Source organism: Indicator indicator, chromosome 2 (assembly GCF_027791375.1).
Source record: "Indicator indicator isolate 239-I01 chromosome 2, UM_Iind_1.1, whole genome shotgun sequence".
NCBI classification, from domain to species: Eukaryota; Metazoa; Chordata; class Aves; order Piciformes; family Indicatoridae; genus Indicator; species Indicator indicator.
Window position 1 is genome coordinate 27,917,105 of NC_072011.1, and position 19,864 is coordinate 27,936,968.

The 19,864-nt window shown below is 36.1% G+C and overlaps 1 protein-coding gene across 7 annotated transcripts in view; it reads left to right on the forward strand.

Moving 5' to 3' along the window:
• The window catches only part of AFDN (afadin, adherens junction formation factor), a 119,331-nt gene that overhangs the window by 57,028 nt on the left and 42,439 nt on the right, over window positions 1-19,864 (forward strand). For 4 of the 7 annotated variants that reach the window (XM_054399126.1, XM_054399129.1, XM_054399131.1 and 1 more), the window contains 8 exons: window positions 1,903-1,972; window positions 4,094-4,209; window positions 7,005-7,066; window positions 7,898-8,103; window positions 12,490-12,635; window positions 14,485-14,579; window positions 16,740-17,005; window positions 17,519-17,662. In XM_054399126.1, the coding sequence (XP_054255101.1) occupies window positions 1,903-1,972; window positions 4,094-4,209; window positions 7,005-7,066; window positions 7,898-8,103; window positions 12,490-12,635; window positions 14,485-14,579; window positions 16,740-17,005; window positions 17,519-17,662 (1,105 nt within the window). Of the gene's footprint in view, window positions 1-1,902; window positions 1,973-4,093; window positions 4,210-7,004; window positions 7,067-7,897; window positions 8,104-11,722; window positions 11,744-12,489; window positions 12,636-14,484; window positions 14,580-16,739; window positions 17,006-17,518; window positions 17,663-19,864 lie in introns of all 7 variants that reach the window. The other 3 variants (XM_054399127.1, XM_054399125.1, XM_054399128.1) reach the window with 1 other exon arrangement.

Consider the following 19,864-nt stretch of genomic DNA (forward strand, 5'->3'; position numbering starts at 1 on the left):
TAAGTGTTAAATGTGTAACTATTTTAATACTAGAGCTCCACCTTGTGATTTTTTTTTGGATTAGCAAGTGTGTTTTTCATTGCGAAGTATTCTGACAAGTTTTTGTGATCCAACTATTAGGAATAGCAAAGAATTCTCTGAATGTTTTCAGAGAGCCTGGCTGGTTGGGTTTTGTGGCTTGGTTTTTTAGGTTGGTTGATTTTTTTTTTTTTTTTTTTTTTTGGTCATATAGTAACTTCTAAAATTGTACTAGAAGGATTTGGAAATTCCATAGGGTAGTCACAAAATGAGACTTTGAGGGTGGGGAACTAAATGTATTTACATAGCAATCACTACTTACAGTGTGATTACTTATCTTCTAGTTTCTGTTTTGCAACTATTAACAGACCAGAAATCCATCCTGTTGTTTCTCTGTATATTCATGTGTTTGATAGATGCATAGTAAAATTACTGATTATAGATTTATTAACTTGTAGGAGCTCAGGTATTTTGTTTACTGGCTCTAGAGGTGTTCAGGAGAAACAATCTTAAAATCCAACCGTATAACATGGGAAAAACCCAACATTGTATCTTCCATTACCTCTGGGTCCATGAGGCTACTATTGTAGTGTAGCATACTGTGGTTTAGACAATAAGCAAAGTGGCTTGGAGAGGTATGAGAGAGAAACACCTAGGAAAAGAGGCTTTTATAGCTAATCTGCTGAGTTAATACAGATGTATATTTCAACCAGTATTGTTTTTTTCCCAGTTTTAATGTGGGAGTACAGTGTGTGATCATTGTGGAACCTGTCTGCAGGACACATCCAGCCTTTTAGCTGTTACATAATATTTTTGCTTAAATCTTGAGTTCATTCTGCATCTAGAATGCAGATCAATAAACAAGTGCTCTTACAGGTTTACTTAGTGAGCTGCAAAGCACTGTACTACTGCAGAGCTTTACTGGGACTGCAAAATCTCTGACAAAAGACTATTGCAGCTTGAACAATCAAATATTTTAAAAATATTTAGAACAAGCAGATAGTAAAATGCATTACTGTGATAGATGAAGGATCTACATTATCAAGATTATTGTACATTTAGAGCTGAGCAAAACGTTGTAGTAAATCTACTGCAGTGAATGCAATACCTTGAATATTTTTTTATCTGTTTTTCCAAAGGAAATTATTGGTATAAATATTTGTAGTGTTTTTATAAAAAGAAGGTACTCTTTTCCCCTTCTGCTCTGCCGTAGCGACACTTCACCTGGAATATTGCGTCCAGTTCTAGGCTCCCTGGCTCAAGAGGGACAGTGATCTACTTAAGAGAGTCCAACAGAGGGCTACAAGGATGATTAAGGGGCTGGAGTACGTGCGTTATGAGGAAAAGCTGAGAGACCTAGTGTTTTTTAGCCTGGAGAGGAGAAGACTGATAGGGGATTTAATAAATGCTTATAAATATATCAGGGCTGGGTGTCAAGAGAGAAGGGACAGACTCTGCTCACTTGTGCCCTGTGATAGGACAAGGGGCAACAGATGTAAACTACAGCACAGGAAGTTCCACCTCAACATGAGGAAGAACTTCTTTATTGTAAGGGTCGCAGAGCACTGGAACAGGCTCCCCAGGGAGGTTGTAGAATCTCCTTTTCTGGAGACTTTCAAGGACTGTCTGGATGCATTCCTGTGCAACTTACGCTAGATTCTATGGTCCTGCTCTGGCAGGGGGGTTGGACTAGAAGATCTCCAGAGGTCCCATCCAACTTCTAACATACTGTGATCCTGTAATTATTAGTGTTTTAAAAAGTCATGGAGTTGTGGTATACCTCTTGAATTTTAATTTCCTAAGTTGAGCTACTCTGTTCCTTGTTTGTTAAATGTTTAGCAATATAATTTCTAAAAAGTGCTTGAAACACTATTTTGCTTTTAGAGCTGTTCAGGAAACCACATTTGATTTGGAGGGAGACGTTCACAGTGGAGCAGCATTACCAGCAAGCAAGGTATTATGTTATGGCTAAATTAACAATAAATAATAAAAGATCATGTGTAAGCTAGATCAAAAATTTTAAATCGGTTATATTTGGTGAAGTGTGGCCAGTTCATCGTTCTCCCCAGCCATTTCCTCTTCTGGGTGCATTATTATTTATTCCTATTTTTTTCTCCCACAAAACTGTTCTGTTTAAGTTTGTATTAGCATTTGGCATGCTTTCTGTGGCAAGAGCAGTAACTTATTACAGAAAGGGAAATTCCTCAGTCCTGGAATAGTTTCTCCCCAAACTGACCTATTTGAAGACAGATTAAATGCAAGTAGCAATTCGTATTAGAAATGATATATCATTACCTCATGTGTGTAGCACATGACTATTGCCATCTGCAATGGGGTGAGTAAATGTTTTATACAAAATGTGAAGGTTGTTCAATTTTAGTTTGTCGATTTTTAAAATTTAATGAATGTGAATTTTGACTTAATAAAGCTGCTACACACACATTCACTAGACAAACTGTCTCTGCAGTCATAGCTATAAACATTTAATGGGGTGATAGTATCTTCTTGCTTTCTTTCTGTACTATCTTTCCATTAATGAATTCGGTGCCAGAGTTGTGTTTACCAAGAGCAAACAAATCAAGTAAAGTGACACAGTGGTTAATGTCTGTCTTGGTGCTATGATCACATGCCTCAGGTGAAATGAGGGAATGAATTATTTCAGCAGTACGAAAGGTAGCAGTCCTCTCACAAATGCGTTTCCTTTTATATTTTATTACTACTATTATCAAATTGAAATATTTGTAAAGAAAGTTAGTGATATTGGTGTGGCAGTGTAGGTATAATAATACTCTGGTAGCTTGTGAAAATATTTGTTAGTCTTTTTTCATTTCTTGACACAGACTTCTGATTCTTCTTTCTTTGTAGCTTTGTTATTTGCCATGTTTTATGTTGGATGCACTGTTTACCTCAAAATTGCCTAGAGCTGAAGTTTCTTACATGATTGTCTAGCATACCTCATACTCTTGTCTGACTCATTAGAAATATGCTTTCAGTGGACCTAGGGAAGCTTGGGAAATTTTAAAGTTTTGGTGTTTGGTGGGTTTTTGTGGGGGTTTTTTTTGTTGGTTTTTTTTGTGTTTTTTTTTTTAAGTACTATTTGAGAATGTACATGGCATCTGTTAAATCACTGCTGAATCACTTATTTTCTGACACTTGCTCTAATGATTTTGCTTTTTCTGTTTGGAAAAGGGGCAGCAATAACTTCAGTGAAAATTCTCTAAGACGTAGGGATGAAAAGTTATTCATGGAGTGGTGTGTCAGTACTGAAAAAACTATTTTGTCCAAAATCTTGTTTTGAAATGCACTTTATGGTAGATTTTCTTGTATCAAGGCAAATTACTTAGTTCTAGAAATTTCATAGAAGTATTGAAACACTTCAGATTTTACCAATGTTTGTTTTTCAGCTGTTTGTACTGAAAAATAATTGCTACCCATTTTTGCTGCTTAAAGCAGCATGTTTTTTCCCTTTCTAATAGAGTTTGAGGTAATAGGAAATTATGAGTTGAAAGCTTAATATTGAGGGGCTTGTGACACTGAAAGAAAACAAATAAAATTCTACATAAAAAATTGTGTAGTCTGATTTGCTGTTTCTTGTTTCGAAAATTTTGTGCTGTCTAGCAGATCAGATTTTCCTTACGGCTAGGATAAATTTATGGCATAGATGATAATGTTAGCAGTTGGAGCAGAGTAGGGGAGCACAGCCAGTCTTAAATCTGTGCTTAATTTTGTCTCTTAGTTAAAGTTTTCATTAAGAATTCTTTATATTTATAACTATGTCACTTTTAAATAAAAACAAATTTTCATTATATTGTTCTTGCAATGCATGAAGTAGTAGCTGCTTCTAGCTGGCCATTGATGTCTTCTGAATTGCAAGTGTGCTCTTCAATGCTTCGTTGTGGTGAAAAGACCTGCTGAGCTGCTGGATTCTCTGCTGTACTCTTCTGTTTTCCCATCTCTTTCAAGCCTCAAACTGACACTTTTCATAGTGCCAAGCACAATTTTAGTAGTGCCAAGCACAAATACTGGCTAATGCAATGTTTGCATGCTAAGCATCTGTCCCACTGTTTTGAATTAGAGCACCAGCAGGCTTGATGGTGACAGGACATCATCGGCATCCAGCACAGCAGAACGAGGAATGGTGAAGCCAATGATTAGACTAGAGCAGCAGCAAGATTACCGCAGACAGGAAAGGTAGGAAATGTGCAATCCATTACTTCTCATTGTGGATAAGACTGGATTCTGTTTTCTGATAGATAAGCAATGTGCTTAAAATATTGTAAACTACGTGATTTTCCCAGTGGAAAATGAGATCTCACTCCAAATAAAACCCAACTAAAGCAAAAAAAGTCAGAATATTAAATCAAGTAACTATTTCTTTGCTTCAGTATTCTGTAGTTTGTAGTTTTCTTTTTGTAAAGCCAAGCTGGTAGTGATAGCACACTGTTGTTGATTTGAGGTTAGATGTGTTGCATGAAGTGTCTTTAAGAAAAGTACAATTACTTGGAATTTTCATTTGTCAGTGGCAAGATGATGTCATTTATTCTGGAGAAAGAAATTACAGTAGTATTGTTCACAGGTCTTGTGAGAATGAATTTTAGCTACCTCGGAATGCTTGCCTTGTAAAGTTATGCAATTTATAAATATATGTAACAGCTTCTTGATTTTTGCTTTTTGATATGGTGGCTGTAGTAAATAGATAAATGCTGCCCCATTTTACTCATGGGTCCTTTTCTTTCAGCTACAAATTAGACTTTTCATCCTCTCCATACTTTGTTTCCGAAGCCACAGCGGAAGACACTGCCTTTGAGTCATGTGGCCATTTTCTTGCTATTCGTTCTCTATGTTATCATAATACCTTGTTTTGGCCATCCAAAAGAGATCAACTCCTTGTTAGACAATGTCTTCTAATGTTAGCATTGCTTCAAAAATTGTCACTGTTTTCCATCATAAATAGAGAAACCCTGATAGGATGCATCTAAAGATTCTGAGAGCTGGTTGACATTATTGCAAAGCCTCTCTTTCATCTTTGAAAAATCAAAAAATTTTTTTTCAAATCTTAAGAAAAATAAAATATAGGATTGCTGTCTACGTAAATGAGCTTTAAAACGTAGATGAACTGCTGTAATAAATGGATGAAAGGTATGGTGAATGTACTGTGGGTTAAAGTGCAGTAATTGAAGTTATAAATCTTCTAGTACCTTTAAGTGTACTGATTATTCACTAAACAGAAAACAGAGGTAAGAGTGGCAGGAAAACAAAACAAAACAAAACAAAAAACCCCAACAAACGGGAAAAAATGGCAGAAAATCATGCTTTCACCTGAACTGAATATCTGATATTCTAGGGTTTTTTATCAGTGACATCTTTGTAAATCCTTTCAGTGAAAGTATAGTTAGTCTTGCACTAGTCCATATTATTTCTCATTTACTGTGCCACTTTCCCATTGAAGCAAAGACTGAAAATCACATTCCTTCCTTTGTGCTGAAAAGGATCTTTCTGTTCTAAAGAAAAGGAAACAAATCATCAGCTAGAATCTATCGCTGGTTTACCAGCCAGTTTGTTGAAACATTTATTTGTCTTATTACCATTCCTATAATGATAGATTAAAAATTTATTTGGAGTTGTTGTTAGAGTTCTATTGTGATAATGCTGCGTGAGTATCATTCTTCTGTACAAGTAGTTAACATCTCAGTTAAGACAATGCACTTTTGACATTGTGGAAGTAGGGAGAAATTAGTTAATCTAAAATTTGTAGCATTAGAAACAGAAGAAATGCTACAATTTACCAGCTGACTACTCTTCATCAAGAGCGTGCTGTTGTCTTTGAAATGTAACTGAACTGGCAGAAGTTTGTGTGCATATTGTTCTGCTTTTCCTTAACTTTCAGCTCCTCAGAACTTTGTTTAGCTGAGCTCCTTTTATAATAAAGCATTATCTAGATCACATAACTGAGTTTTCTGTTGATTTAAGTTTTTGCAAGTTTAAAAACCAAAGAAAATTACCAAATCCCAAAGGTACCCTTAGGTTTGGGGGTTTTTTTTGATAAAATATGCTAAAATTTAATTTTGAATCTTTTGACATGAGCCTTCAAAGTTAATCTTGTGGGTTTTTTACTACATGAAATAGGACACTGAGGTCCTTTATTCGTCTGTCTCTCCTTTTTGGCATAACTAAAATTTCTCAGGAGAATGAGGCTTGCATAATCATATTGCATTCCTTTCTTTATCAAAGTTGCTGGGGAAAGTGAAAAGCTAAGTATTGTGTTACATATGGTAAAAATCGCTATTACATGCATGTTACAGCTCAATTAATGCTTTTGCTTAAGGGAGGAATGAAATAGGTGCTTAGCCTTTTATAGACACCAGAAAAATCAGTTTTCTATTCTTTTTTTCTCCACTGTGAATTCTCTGTTAGATATTGATATGAAAAAGCACTGCTATCAGTTTAAGTGAGGCTATAGTTCTGAGGTTAATGGAATGACTGTGTTTCTTAGCATAGCAACAGCCCAGTTAGAGTAGGAGCTAGAGTTCACCTCCTTTTCCTCCTTTCCAGGATAAAGGACAAATAAGTTGACCAAGTTGTCATGAGTTTTGAGGGCATTAAAGATAGGAAGTTATATTTTTTGTAATTAACCTCGTGTTTCAGGTGAGGTGTCATTCACTTTCTTTCATGTGCCCATGAATAATTTGTTACTTGAATCCCGTTAGTGAGTGGCAGATGGCAAACTGATCCTACCAGTCTGATACACAGGTGAGACGATGTTCATTAATATCACAGACTCCATAGCTAAAGTCTGTATTTTGATCTACTGTGTTCCTGGCTAATACACTCTGAATGATTCTAGAGAAAAGGTAAAAAAGGAATCATTGGAGGAGGCTATCGTGTCACCATTTGGAGCCAGTGTATTTGGAAAAATTCCTTGTTTTTCAGTGAAATTAATATCACCCAATGAATTGTTTCAATCTAATTTTTTCTTCTTTCTTTAGACCTCAGGATACCCATGGACCAGAACTGATGCTACCTGCCAGTATTGAATTCAGGGAAAGCTGTGAGTAAATTGCGGAGTTATAATGCCAACCTATTAAAACTTTTTTTTTTTAATACAGTGTAATATTTTAGTCGGATTGAGAGCTTAAGGATAACTTAACATTGAAAAGAATAATGACTAAACAGATAACTGATCCAGTAATATAATTAATTTGGGTGTTGGCACAGGTTCATGCATAGCTAATTCTAATTGGATTTCAACTCTTTATCTTGAGATATTCCGAGTTTAACGGTGAAAAAAATCCAATCTCCTCAACGGTACATAAAACTCATTCTCTTCAGTACAGTTCTCCATGCCTTGGATAATAGATTGCACCTTGGTCAAAATCCATTTTATATAAAATCCTTCTTCAGATTTTAATTTATAATTTAATTTTTTGTTACCTTGGTTCCCGTGATTTTTAAGCTCTCTTAAGGAAGAAAAATACCGTATTAGAGGCTGTTTAGACTTCAGATACATGAAGCTAAATGGATTTGTGAACAAGTAAAGACAGATTTTTTTTTTTATTAGGATAAAATTCCCTATAATAAGGGAGCTTTGTAGGAAGAGAAACATGCATTTTTCTGTTCTCTTGAAGATAAAAATTTTCAGCAAATAGACAGGAAATAGTAAGGAAATGTTTGCTGATGATCAGATTTTCCAGCTTTATATAGAAGTCTGTTGTTATTGTGCTTAAGTAACCACAGTACATAATAAGCAACTTTGAGTTCAGATTCCTGTAAATTACTCACCTGTCCCCTTCCAAAAAGAAATCCTCTCTCTATATATTATATTTCAGTTTCTTTCTGTCTTTGGCTTATGATATGATTTTTTTTCCTCTCTTCTTTGTAGCTGAAGATGCCTTCTTATCTGCCATTATAAATTACACAAATAGCTCAACAGTTCATTTCAAGCTGTCACCTACATATGTTTTGTATATGACATGTCGGTATGTATTGTCAAGCCAGTACAGACCTGACATCACTCCTACTGAGCGTACTCACAAAGTTATTGCTATAGTCAACAAGATGGTGAATATGATGGAAGGAGTTATACAGGTGAGTTTCTCCCCAAAAACTTGTCCAGGGAGTTAAATGTATTTTGTAGATTATCTAGTAACCTTAGTCTTAATGTTTAACCAACTATTGTTAAGGGTCAGACTAAGACCTGCACTGATTGCTTATATGAAAGTTTACTTTTGTGTCAGTGAATAATGTGAGTGGTAAGAAACTTCTGAGGAGTGTGGGAGGTTAGGGAGGGGTTATTGTTCTGAAGATATGTTCTCTGACAAGAAGTTACTCTTCTGTACTCTAGAAGGTAAGATTTTTGCAAGCATTTCTGGTCGTGAGCTTTTGTAAAACAAGTTGGATGTGCTTATTAAAAAATATCATATAGATAGCAGTTGTTTTGCACCAATTGATGCTTGACATGAATATATTAAAAAAAACCATGAGTTTTTAATCTTGAATATGTTGCTTATACAAAAAGGGTACTAACACTGGGCTTTTTGAACCAAGCTGACACAATTGCTTTATAAAGAGAAATGTAAGTTTTCAAATGTTCCAACATCGTCTATGTAGTCTGATGTTATTATGTGTGCAAGACTTCTACAGAAGCATGGGGGAGTTCTGTTTTGTGTAGAAATGAAGGATGAGCTCTGCTGAGTTGTCTGTGAAATTAGACAACACCCTGCATTATGTAACTTGATAAAACGTAACGGTCATTTCTTGAAAAAGGAATGCTAGTCCAGGTATCCTCACTAATTAATTATTGTAACTTCTTTGTCTGCAGGTTTTTCCCAGAGAAAAAACTGAAATATATTTCTATGTATATTAAAACACATATATTTGTTGCAAAAAGTACTGCCATGGTAGCCCATATATAGAGCAAGTACCCTGCTGTGCTTGGCACTGTGCAAGCATAACAAACATATCAGTCCTGCTTTAGAGAATTTACAATGCAAGTATTACACAACATGTTGATTAAGGGAGAAGAGGAAAGTAAACAGCAAGGGAGTGGCATTAAAGTCACAGCAAACCAAAGCTGTTCAGCTTTTGTTAAGGTTTTGGCAAGACTTAGTGGCGTTTTCAGCAGGGAGAATGTTAATAAGTAGACAGTTCTGTAAACAGTTACAAAAGGCTCCCACCTTTCATAAGAAAGAATTGGAGAAAATGCCGGTGTTGAAAACACTTTACAGTAAGAAATGAAAGACTGTACCCTTTCATGTGCATTCAGAAACTGATGAGAGGTTGTAAGATGGTTTGATTCTGAAGTGAAGTAGTACGTTGCTTTGAGTCTTTATGCTATATGTGTATTTGGTCAAATTGAATTGATATCAAAAGTCAAATATTCAGGTTCTGCTGTTAAATATCTGGCTGTAGAAAAGTGAATTTGTTAGTCAGAGGGGAGATGGTGGGCAGTAGTGGAGAACACCAAATGCAGAGACCTTGAACACAAGCAGTTAAGCTGAGAGAATGGAAAGTAGATAGTGAAAGGGTAAGCGTCAGATATGCTCTGAAAGTTACAGGACTGAATCAAAGAAATTAACTTGGTTTGTGTAACTAATACAAACTAGTAAAAATGCTCCCAAAACTGCTTGAGGTGACAGGGATGGGTGTAGTAGGAAAGTCACAACAAAGTTCTGTATTCTTTGTGTTAAAGTGGGTAACCGTGTCACTGCTAAAAGATACTAGAGAGGTGGGCTCAAACATCAGTGTCATTTGAAAGCAGATCAAATCTAGAAGATAGATAATCCTGTGAAAAGTCCAGCCTTGCAGTTGTTGCAAACAAGTGTATTTACAGGATCCTTATAATAGTGTTACAAAACTGTTAAAACAAAATGTTTGTTGGGACTTTGTGGAAAAAACATTTCTACAGCCTTGCAGCTCTGTATTTGCAGATATTTTGCAAACTAAAATTTAAAGAAGCTGTCAGAAAGGAAGTGATGGTTGTATTTGTGAAACAATACCTAGTTGCAAGAAATAAACTGAAAGGAATTGAAGGTTGAAGAAAATTGGGAAGTGTTTCTTTCAAATGTCATGCTGAAGAAGCTGGAGGAAAGGGGGAAAATTCCAAGTGTGATGGAAGATTAGAACTTCAGTGCATTTGAAGGTTAATGGGCTGGAGATAAGTGTGTTGATTTTTAAAGCTTGACCAGGAAAATGTCATTAGCTGGAACCTGTCTTAGTGGGCATAAAACCAGTAGAAGCTAAACTAAATCAAATTACTTCATCTAAGCTGTTGCATGAGTGATTATATTGGTGACTGTCACAGTTAAATTGCCATATGATAATTTGCTGCTTCATAACAGATTTTTGGTATGTCTTCACTGTATGCCCACAATGAAAGGCATCAGAGGGTGTGAAAGAGGGAGAAGACAGAGGGGGGAGGTAAGGGAAGATAGGCACCCAAAGCAGAAGTGGAGGGAAGGTGCACCAACTCTTGTGCTGTACTAGGAAAGTAAAATTGTTTTGCCTGCCTGGATCATAAGGGGACTTGATAGCTTTCTGAAGTTACTCTAGAAGTACTTGCTAGCAAGTTAAGTCTCTGATTTTATGTAGGCTTTGCATTAGCATATGCAAATATAGAAGACAGTTTAAGATAGGGATAAAATCGAAGAGATCTGTGAGGCAAAGTATTTTCAATAAAAATCGAGGAACAAAAACTTACCATACTAAAAAAGCCAATTTTTGGTATCCTGATTCTTCCCCCCCTCAAATAATTGGGACATTTCTAATCCTCTGTAAATTCTAACATTCATTTATAGAAAGAGCATCTCCTTTTGTTCTGTGCTGACACATCTTCAGTCAGTTCAGAGTGCCTTGGTTGGACAGGAGGAAGAAACAAAAAAGCAGTGGCAGTTTTATTTTTTTGAGCTCTAACTGAAATAATAGTAACATCAAATGACACCTCAAAGTTTTACATGTAAGCTCACTGTGTTCCAGGTAGGGAAGAGTGGTATGATTAGAAAGTCAAAAAGAATTAACTAAGCTTAGTTTTAAATAATCAGACAAACACATCTGGTGGTTTGGTGGTTTGGTTTTTTTTTTTTTTTTTTTGTTTAGCTCTTGTTTAGTGTAGTTTATATGTACAAACATTTAAGAAGCTTAGTGTGGTATTTCATTTGACACTCTGTTGTTTAAAACAGTCTTTCTTTTCTTTAATTGAAAAGCCATTATATTATTAAACCTGTCCTAAGTGTTTTACATTTTTGGTTGGGTTTATGTTCTTTTTTTTTTTTTCTTGTGGGGATTTTCTGTCCCCTTTTGTGTTTGTTTGTACATTGTCTTCATTGCAGCAGTGTGGGCAAATAATCCTTGGATCTGTTACTTGGATGGCTAGTTTACCCCATTGCCTGCAAAAAGTTCTGAGAGGTTTCTGTGCTGCACTGAGCATGAAATAATCAACTAGTCTGGGATGTCAACTAGGTCAGGACATTCCTTGAATTAATTGTTATGTGGGCACTTCAGTTCATAGCTGTTGTGCTACTAGTCCTGTTAAAACAATTTTTTAAAAGAGGCTCAGTTGCATCATAGCTACTGGTTAATGCATCTGTGTATAACTGTGAACATAAGTGTTGTACCTTCATATTTAGTGTTTGATTTCTAAACCTATCATGATTGTTCACAAGTTTCTTTCTTCTATTCTGTTTGATTTCCTTCGTCCGTTTTTCTCCAGGAGGTAGACCAGGTTGATCAGGTAGGATATATTGCTGGGAACTGATCCTAGCTATGTTGGCTTAGCTCAGTTTCTCATGCTGCTTCCATATCAAAATACAATACTCAAACAGCTGGACTTGAACAGTTCATAACACTCATTCAGCAACTGGAACATGCAGTACTAAAATCCTTTTTTGACTTTGCAACTTTACGGCATTCCATAATTTCTGCTTAACGCACTTCAATGTGGATATGAAATGACCAAAGTTCTTTTTCTTCCCTTTATTTTCTTTTTTGTTGTTGTTGTTTGTGGTTCCTATTCTTTGGATTTCATCTGAGGTTGCCTGGCCTGGCATTTGTGGTCGGGAGATGGTGAGATAGATCAGTACTTGATACTGAGTCACCTGGTATTGGAGCCAGTGAGCGCAGTATCAGAAATGGCAGTGGGCAGTAGTGAATTCGCGCTTACAAGTGCACAGATTACCAGATACTGCATTCTGCTAAGCTCTTAGCGCTATGTAACTTAGATGCTTCTGTTGTGGCTCTATTGGTATGGCTACTGGCAATTTAACAGTATTTCATATGTTCAGTAAACATGTTAAAATTGACCTTACTAGTTGCAGCAATTACAATATTACATACAAAGATTTGCAAATATCTGGTATCTGGGATATTTTTGGTGAAATGGGAGAAGGTACTGGTCTATCTTTTGGAGCCTTTCTAAGCTGCTGTGCTTTATTGGAAAACTGTTTCCCTGTATTATATTTTGTTTCTTTCTACTTACAGAAACAGAAGAATATTGCTGGGGCACTTGCCTTTTGGATGGCAAATGCATCCGAATTACTGAATTTCGTAAAGCAAGACAGAGATCTTAGTCGAATTACTGTGGATGCACAAGATGTTTTGGCACACTTGGTTCAAATGGCATTCAAGTAAGGCTGTCAACCTTCTGTTTTGTTTAACTTAGTTGATGCTTCTGTGTTTTTTAGGAAAAAAAACAAAAAAAATTGCCAAATTTCAAATACAACAATAATGTCCTTTGAGTACTGTTGAATATCTGAGAAGAAGACTTATAGGAGAGGCTATACACTTCTTTAGATATATACTTTGTTTTGTGAATATGGATAACTGGGCTACAAAGGAGTTCCATCTGTCAGTTGAGGCTGACAAAATTATAGGGAAATGTTACTTTAGTTTGTGTTGATTGCTTTCTCTTAATCTGATTTTTTTTTTTATGGAGATGTGAGGAGAGGTTATTTTTGTTGTTTATATGTAAATACATAGGCTTAAATATTTATGGGTCTCTGAAGTAGTGGGCCTTGTGCTCTTTAAGGAATTATAATATACTTAAGTAATTTGCATAAATAGCAATTTGCATACTAGTTTAATGCAGTTTTTTTTTAAAAATGTAAATCCAGATTTTTGCTTAAAATCAATCTCTGCTTGTTATCCCAGGCAGTTACAGTACTGATTCTGAATGAACTGTCTAATGGGAAAGAAGTTCTTTGAGGGCCCTTGAACAAAGATAACAATGTCGAGTGAGCATAGTGCTAATCAAAACGAAAGGCTTCATTTTTGTTCATATTTTGATTTGTGGTTTAAGCGTTCAGCTTTAAGGAGGGCTGTATTTCTTTAAAGAGCAGTTATGTCATATGGAAATATAGTATGTGAAACCTTATCGTTATTTCTGTGCTTTTGAAGGGTGTCAGAGATGCATCAAAACACTTTGTACTCGCACAGATATAAGAAAAAAATGTGTATTAGTAAATTATGGGTAAATAAGGTATAACAAGTAGCTATTTTGACAGTGAGTTTTTATAGCACCTTTCAATTCTTACAGCACGTTCATTAGTAACTTCATGAAGCTATTCCTTTTTGCTATAGGTCAGTGTTTTGGATTGGTGTCTTGAAACAACTCTTTGCTACTTAAATGTGTTAGGTAGTTCTTGAACACACAGTATTGCTGTGGCTAGGAAGAAATGGCACTGTATTTTTTCCTGTACGTGGTGGACAGGCTAGATGTGAAAGGATATCACCAAATTTGAATTATCCCCTAAATACTCTGTGACATGACAGATTACAAACGGTTGTATTAAACGTGGAGAACTGTGGAATGTGTATTTAGAAGGCAAATTTTAAAAGCACAACAGAAACATGAAAAGAAAGAGAAACCTGCTGTGGAAATGTTATTTGACAGTAACAACTAGCATGGACCTGAGTTTGTTGAAATTACCATGGCTTGTATTTCCTAGCAATTGAGGGTATTTAATGAAAAATGTTACCAGTTCAACAGGGGAGATGTAGAAAGACATGAAATATTTTCCATTGCAATATGCAATTACAATTTAACTCCGTTTGAGTTTCCATTCTTAATATCAGATGTGTACCTGAATTATCAAAAACAATGTTAAATAATTATTAGAGGAGAAAGAATATCAAAACAGGCTTTTCACATTTCATTTTCATAGTTAAAGCTAAGATAAACACAAGAATTTAAAAATTATTTCCACAACCCACTAGGGCCATTTCGGGATCTTGTGCATTGGCTCAGAATAGGAAATTTTGTTGTGTTTTGTTTGGTTGTTTTTTGTTGTTGGTTGTTTGTTTGTTTTTGTTAGGGTTTTTTAATACTCCCTAAAGCCTTCTCTTGGTAGAGTTTAAAACAGAGAAGAGTGTATCTCAATTGGAAAATAGATCCTTTTTCTTTAGAATCATTCATGATGGAGACATGCAGGATTTAAAAATAATAATTCTTTTCCCCCCTCCACCACTCCTTTCCAGGTACCTGGTTCATTGTCTGCAGTCAGAGCTTAATAACTACATGCCAGCATTCCTTGATGATCCAGAGGAAAATAATCCTCAGAGGCCTAAAATAGGTTAGATTATTTGATCTTTTGTCTTCTAAACCATACAATTGATTAGTAGTAAACAGAGTTTTTCTTAACAGTGATGTGACATTTACAAGTTATCCTGACCCTCAAGAATTATTTGGGTTGGTTCTGTATGGATGTTAACAAAAGACAGCATTGACATACAATTTAAGATTGTGGAATAATTTAGTTTGGAGTGGAACATCAGGATATCATCTAATCTAATGTCTTGATCAAGACAGGAGCAACTGGATCAGATTTTTCAGAGCTGAATTTTGATTATACTCAAGAATGGTTGGTACCACAACATCTCTGAGCAACTTGCTTCTATGTTTCACCACTGTCATAATGAAAATAGTTTTTCTAGATCTAATTGGAATTTCCCATGTTGCAATTTTTGTATTGGTTTGTCTGTTGTTTGGTACTGTCACTGGGCACCTGTGAGAGGGATCTTATTCTGACTGCTCACATTAAATAGATGAAGATAACAGAGAGTTCTGTCTTGGCCTTCTGTTTCCCCAGGATGAATCAAATCCAATTCTCTGTTCCTTTATGTCCTTTTCTCCAGCCCCCTCATGATCTTGGTGGCTATGGGCTGAATTTGCTCCATTAGATTGGTATCCTCCTTGTGCTGGGGAGTCTAAAACTCAGTGCTGTGCTCCAGGGGGAGTCTGACAAATACTGAATGTATAGGAAGGGAATAGGAAGGATTGTTTCCCTCCTTTCTACTAGCTGTGCTGCTGATAACTTAATGGCTTAGTATGCAGCTGGCTACCTTTCAAGCAAGGACACTCTGCTTCATGACATTAACTTTTTCAGCAGGACTACTTTCTATCTAGATAGCACCTAGCCTATACTGTTGCACAGACTTTTTCCTTCACATGTGCAGAACATGGCAGGTTGCCTTTGAACCTGATGAAGTTTCTGTTAGCCCATTTCTCCATCCTACTGAGGCCTTTCAGAAAAAAATTCCACTGCCCTTCAGTGTATCAGTGTTTTCTCACAGTTTAGTATAATCTGTGAATTTCCTGAGAATGCACTCCATCCAATCACTCAGGTCATTACCAAAATCATTAAAGAGTATCAGTCCCACCCTCATCTATAAGGGAAGCCCCTGATAGCTGACTGCCAACTGGTCTCTACAAATGCACCAAGTCCCGTGGCCCAGCCAGTTCTCTCCCTACATTATGATCTGCTTATCCAGTCCTTATCTCATAAATTTCACTATAAAGTGCTGTGGGAGAATCTGAGAAAATACCTCCCAGGTACTAAGGTTAATCTGACTGTCCTTGTGGATTTTTGCCAGTGATCTCTGCCACGATACTTAAAATATGGTAGTGCTTCACAGCAATGCCAGTCTTCCTGGACTGTTCCTGCCCATGAGAGCACTCTGGTCATGTGTGCTATCCCACTGTGTCTGTAATCCTGGCTCACTAACTCTGCTCAGACTTTCCATGCATAGGCCCCTGAGATAGAACCCCTGTTGCACTTTCCATGGGGATAGTGTGAGAACCTCCTATGTTTTGTAGCCTGATGACTAAAGAATACAATGGAAAACATAAAAAATACTCGGGTTTGATGCCAGCCAGGGATAAAATGTAAGGAGGAGTTTAGAAGTGTTGACATTGTGAATAACTGAAATAAAGATGATCTGAAGTGCTATTAAGTACAGCCATTCTTTTCAACTGCAGAGAGTATAATATACAAAACTCATATATGCTCCCTAGTCTTTTAGGTATTAACCTTTCTGTGGTTGCGGTTTCAGCAGAAAGTAACTGCATTGCCTGATGCATGTAAAGAACAATCACAATATGTATTTGAAACAATAGAATATAAAGTTTTTAACTTGCTAGTAAAAATAACAGAAAAAATAGTTTATTCAAGTGAGGGCATTATTTAAATATCAGATGTACTCACATGCTAAATATTTCCCCCAAAGAATTTATTTCAGGATTGATTGTTGCTAAGTCTTGAAAACCATGGAGCTGTAAATTTATTTCTGAAAGTCTGTGTAACTTCAATGCATGTAAATCCCACCTAGCATTTGTCAACTGACTTGGCTGTTTTTTTTTTTTTTATTATTTTTAAATTTAATGGCCTAAACCGATTGTACATTGCAATATGTGAGTATGTAAATGAGATTTACTTCTTGTTTTATCTCTGTAGATGATGTGCTGCATACATTGACTGGAGCTATGTCCTTATTGCGACGATGTAGAGTGAATGCTGCTCTGACTATACAGCTCTTCTCCCAGCTGTTTCATTTTATCAACATGTGGCTTTTTAACAGATTAGTTACAGCCCCTGATTCAGGGTTATGTTCACATTATTGGGGTGCTATTGTTCGTCAACAGTTGGGCCACATTGAAGCCTGGGCAGAAAAACAGGGATTAGAATTAGCTGCTGATTGTCACCTCAGCAGAATAGTGCAGGTGAGTGTGTGTGTTTTTGATTAACATTTCTCACATCATTGTGTATTCTAAGAGAATATTTTTATATTCTGTGTTCCTAGAGAACAGCATGTGGAGAAGTTGTAGTTTGTGTGAATCAATCCTGGAACATTGAAGTAGCTTGGAAAGACACAAAGAATATTTTCAACAGCATTAATATTTAAGTTGCAAGTGAAGTTAATAATCAGTGAGTTTAGACAACATGTTACTCAATTTTGCCTTACAAGACCTAGCTTATAACTATGCTGAAGAGAGACAAGAAGTGCAGCTGAAGAATGGATATGCCTCATTTGTGATAAGTTTAGTATTTGTCTTGAGGTACAGGAGATAGATTTAGCATTTGTTTTGGGGATGTTTCTGTTGCTTCTTTTACAAATGTAGCTTCTTGCTTTATCTTTTCCAGTTCAAGTAACACTCAGAAATAAGGCTTACGGCTTCATTCTAATTTGGATTACTTTGCTATGACCTTTCTTTTTTTTTTCCCTCCCCATTTAGGCAACCACATTGCTTACCATGGATAAATATTCACATGCAGATGTTCCAAATATTAACAGTACTTGCTTTAAGCTGAATTCTCTGCAGCTACAAGCTTTGTTGCAGAATTATCACTGTGCTCCGGATGAACCACTCATCCCAACAGTAAGTCTCTTTTATCACTTACTGTGCTGTTTTAACATACCTGAGGAATACAGGCGTAAAGTAAAAACACTGACTGAAAATAGGTATTGTTCATTGGTTTGGAACTGTCATGAGACAAGTCAGAATAAGTAATCTGCTTTTCATACTATGAGAAGTATCAGCCTGGCCACCAGCATTTGTTGGGTGTACTTCACTGAAACCTGAGCAGGGTATTGCAGAAAAGCTCTTGTTAAACTGAGTTGTGAAAAGATACCAGTGCGTATTGAGCATACTTGCAGAGGCGTCACTGCACCTTACACCATTCGTGGATGAAATCCAGTATGATGGTAGAAGGGTGGTGCACAGAGCACTCCCAAAAGCTGGTTCTATGTGTAACCAGAAGAAACAAAGATTGATACTGTGAAAATGAAAGACGCAGGAACACTAAGCTTTTTTACATGTGGGATGTAAAAATCTGTGCATCTTGAATCCCTTCATACAAGCAGTGAATTGATTTTACCTTTGATGGACAGATTGGTACATGGAACGTGTCTGTAGGTACACATATAATGTTGTTTTCAGAACTGTTTTTATCTTGATATTTAAGACATAACTGACTATGCTAAGTTTTATCCATGGGAAAAATATTTCTGATGAAAGTCAGAAGAGGTTTTGTGTCCCTTGCAGAATTGTAAAAAAATCTCTTAAGGTAAACCCTGATAGTTGTCTAATCACAGAAAAATCTTAAAAGGCTAGGTGAAGATAATCTAACGTTTATGTAACTGCATTGTCTACAAAATCCACTTTTTAAATAAATGCAGGTACATCTGTTTATTAAATCAAAGGCAACAATACAACAGTTCTAAAGGTGTTTAGGGAGTCTTTTAGCTTGGATATATTTTTATTATTGACTACCAAACCAAAAAGTCTTGCTGAAGAACAAAGCTTACATTTTTCTGTTGACTGTGACACAGATAGAGTTCCAAAGTTGTTTTTTGTGTATTATTATTATTACCATTTACTATTATTATTGTGGGAATTGTGGGACCTTCAAAGAAACAGTGCTGTATTTGGCAGGTGTTCTTTGTGTCAAAGGGAGGATTACAGTACGGCTTGTTTGTCCTTTTGCTGCTGTAAAAGACTTACGTGCTCAAACCCTGACTAACTGCTTCCAAATCGACAGATTTTCAAGGCTTGCAATTTGATCAGAGGAATATAAACTAATTTACTTCTGTATACTTTAGTTTTATGTAATTCTCTTTAAAATTAGTACCGTTTATGGTAATAAAGCCCTTCGTGAAGAGAACTTCTAAAGACAGGCTAGATCTTGGATCTGACTTCCCTCTGGAAAGGGGCAGAAACTGAACATTCAGATAAGAATATTTACATGGCCTTGTTTCAACTGTGTTCTGCATTGTACTTTAGTAATAAAATTGTATCGAGGAATTACAGAATCTGAGTTGCATGTTAGATACATGGGGTGAGATTAAGACCAAGGCACTAAACTGGATTTGGGAGCCAAGTAGAAGCTGTAGGAAGAGCCTGGAAATGACATCTCAATCTTTGGTAAAGCAAATACTTGTATTAAAGGAATCTATATATAATATTTGTAGCAGCTTCAGATAAATTCTGTCTTGAGGCCAGCAAAATCACAGTTCTCTTCCAGGAAGAATGCAGGTTAACTGGAGGTAAAGTTACTTTTAAGTATTGGTGCTACCTGTTTGGTCAAATGTAGTGATAATTCAAACCTGGGTTAATTTCTTGGTTTCTAAGACAGAGCATGGATGATTTCTTGGTTCCCAAGGAAGAGCATGCAACTTGGAAGAGACTGAGAACTTGGAGAATTAGTTTGCATCTTTTTTAAAAGTTGCATGTAGCTTATTTCACTTAACATCTGAATAATTTTATGCTAAAACTAAGACATGTAAAGTTGACAGGAAAATGGAGGAATGCTTGGGGAGAGGGAGAGAGGAGCCTTCTCATTGTGCACTTTTTTGATTAATTTGGCATAAATAGAAGAATGCAGAAACACAAGTGGTGCTTGGACCTTTGCTTCTTATGAAGTTGTTAGGAATTACATTTTTTTTAACTTCTGAATTAATTTTCTCAGTACATACAATCTAGTAACAGATACCCTACTGAAATCTTGGAGATCTCTCTAAAATGTAGAGGAGAGACTATAATGTGTCCTCTGTGCAACTACATAGTGAAAAGTATTGTGGT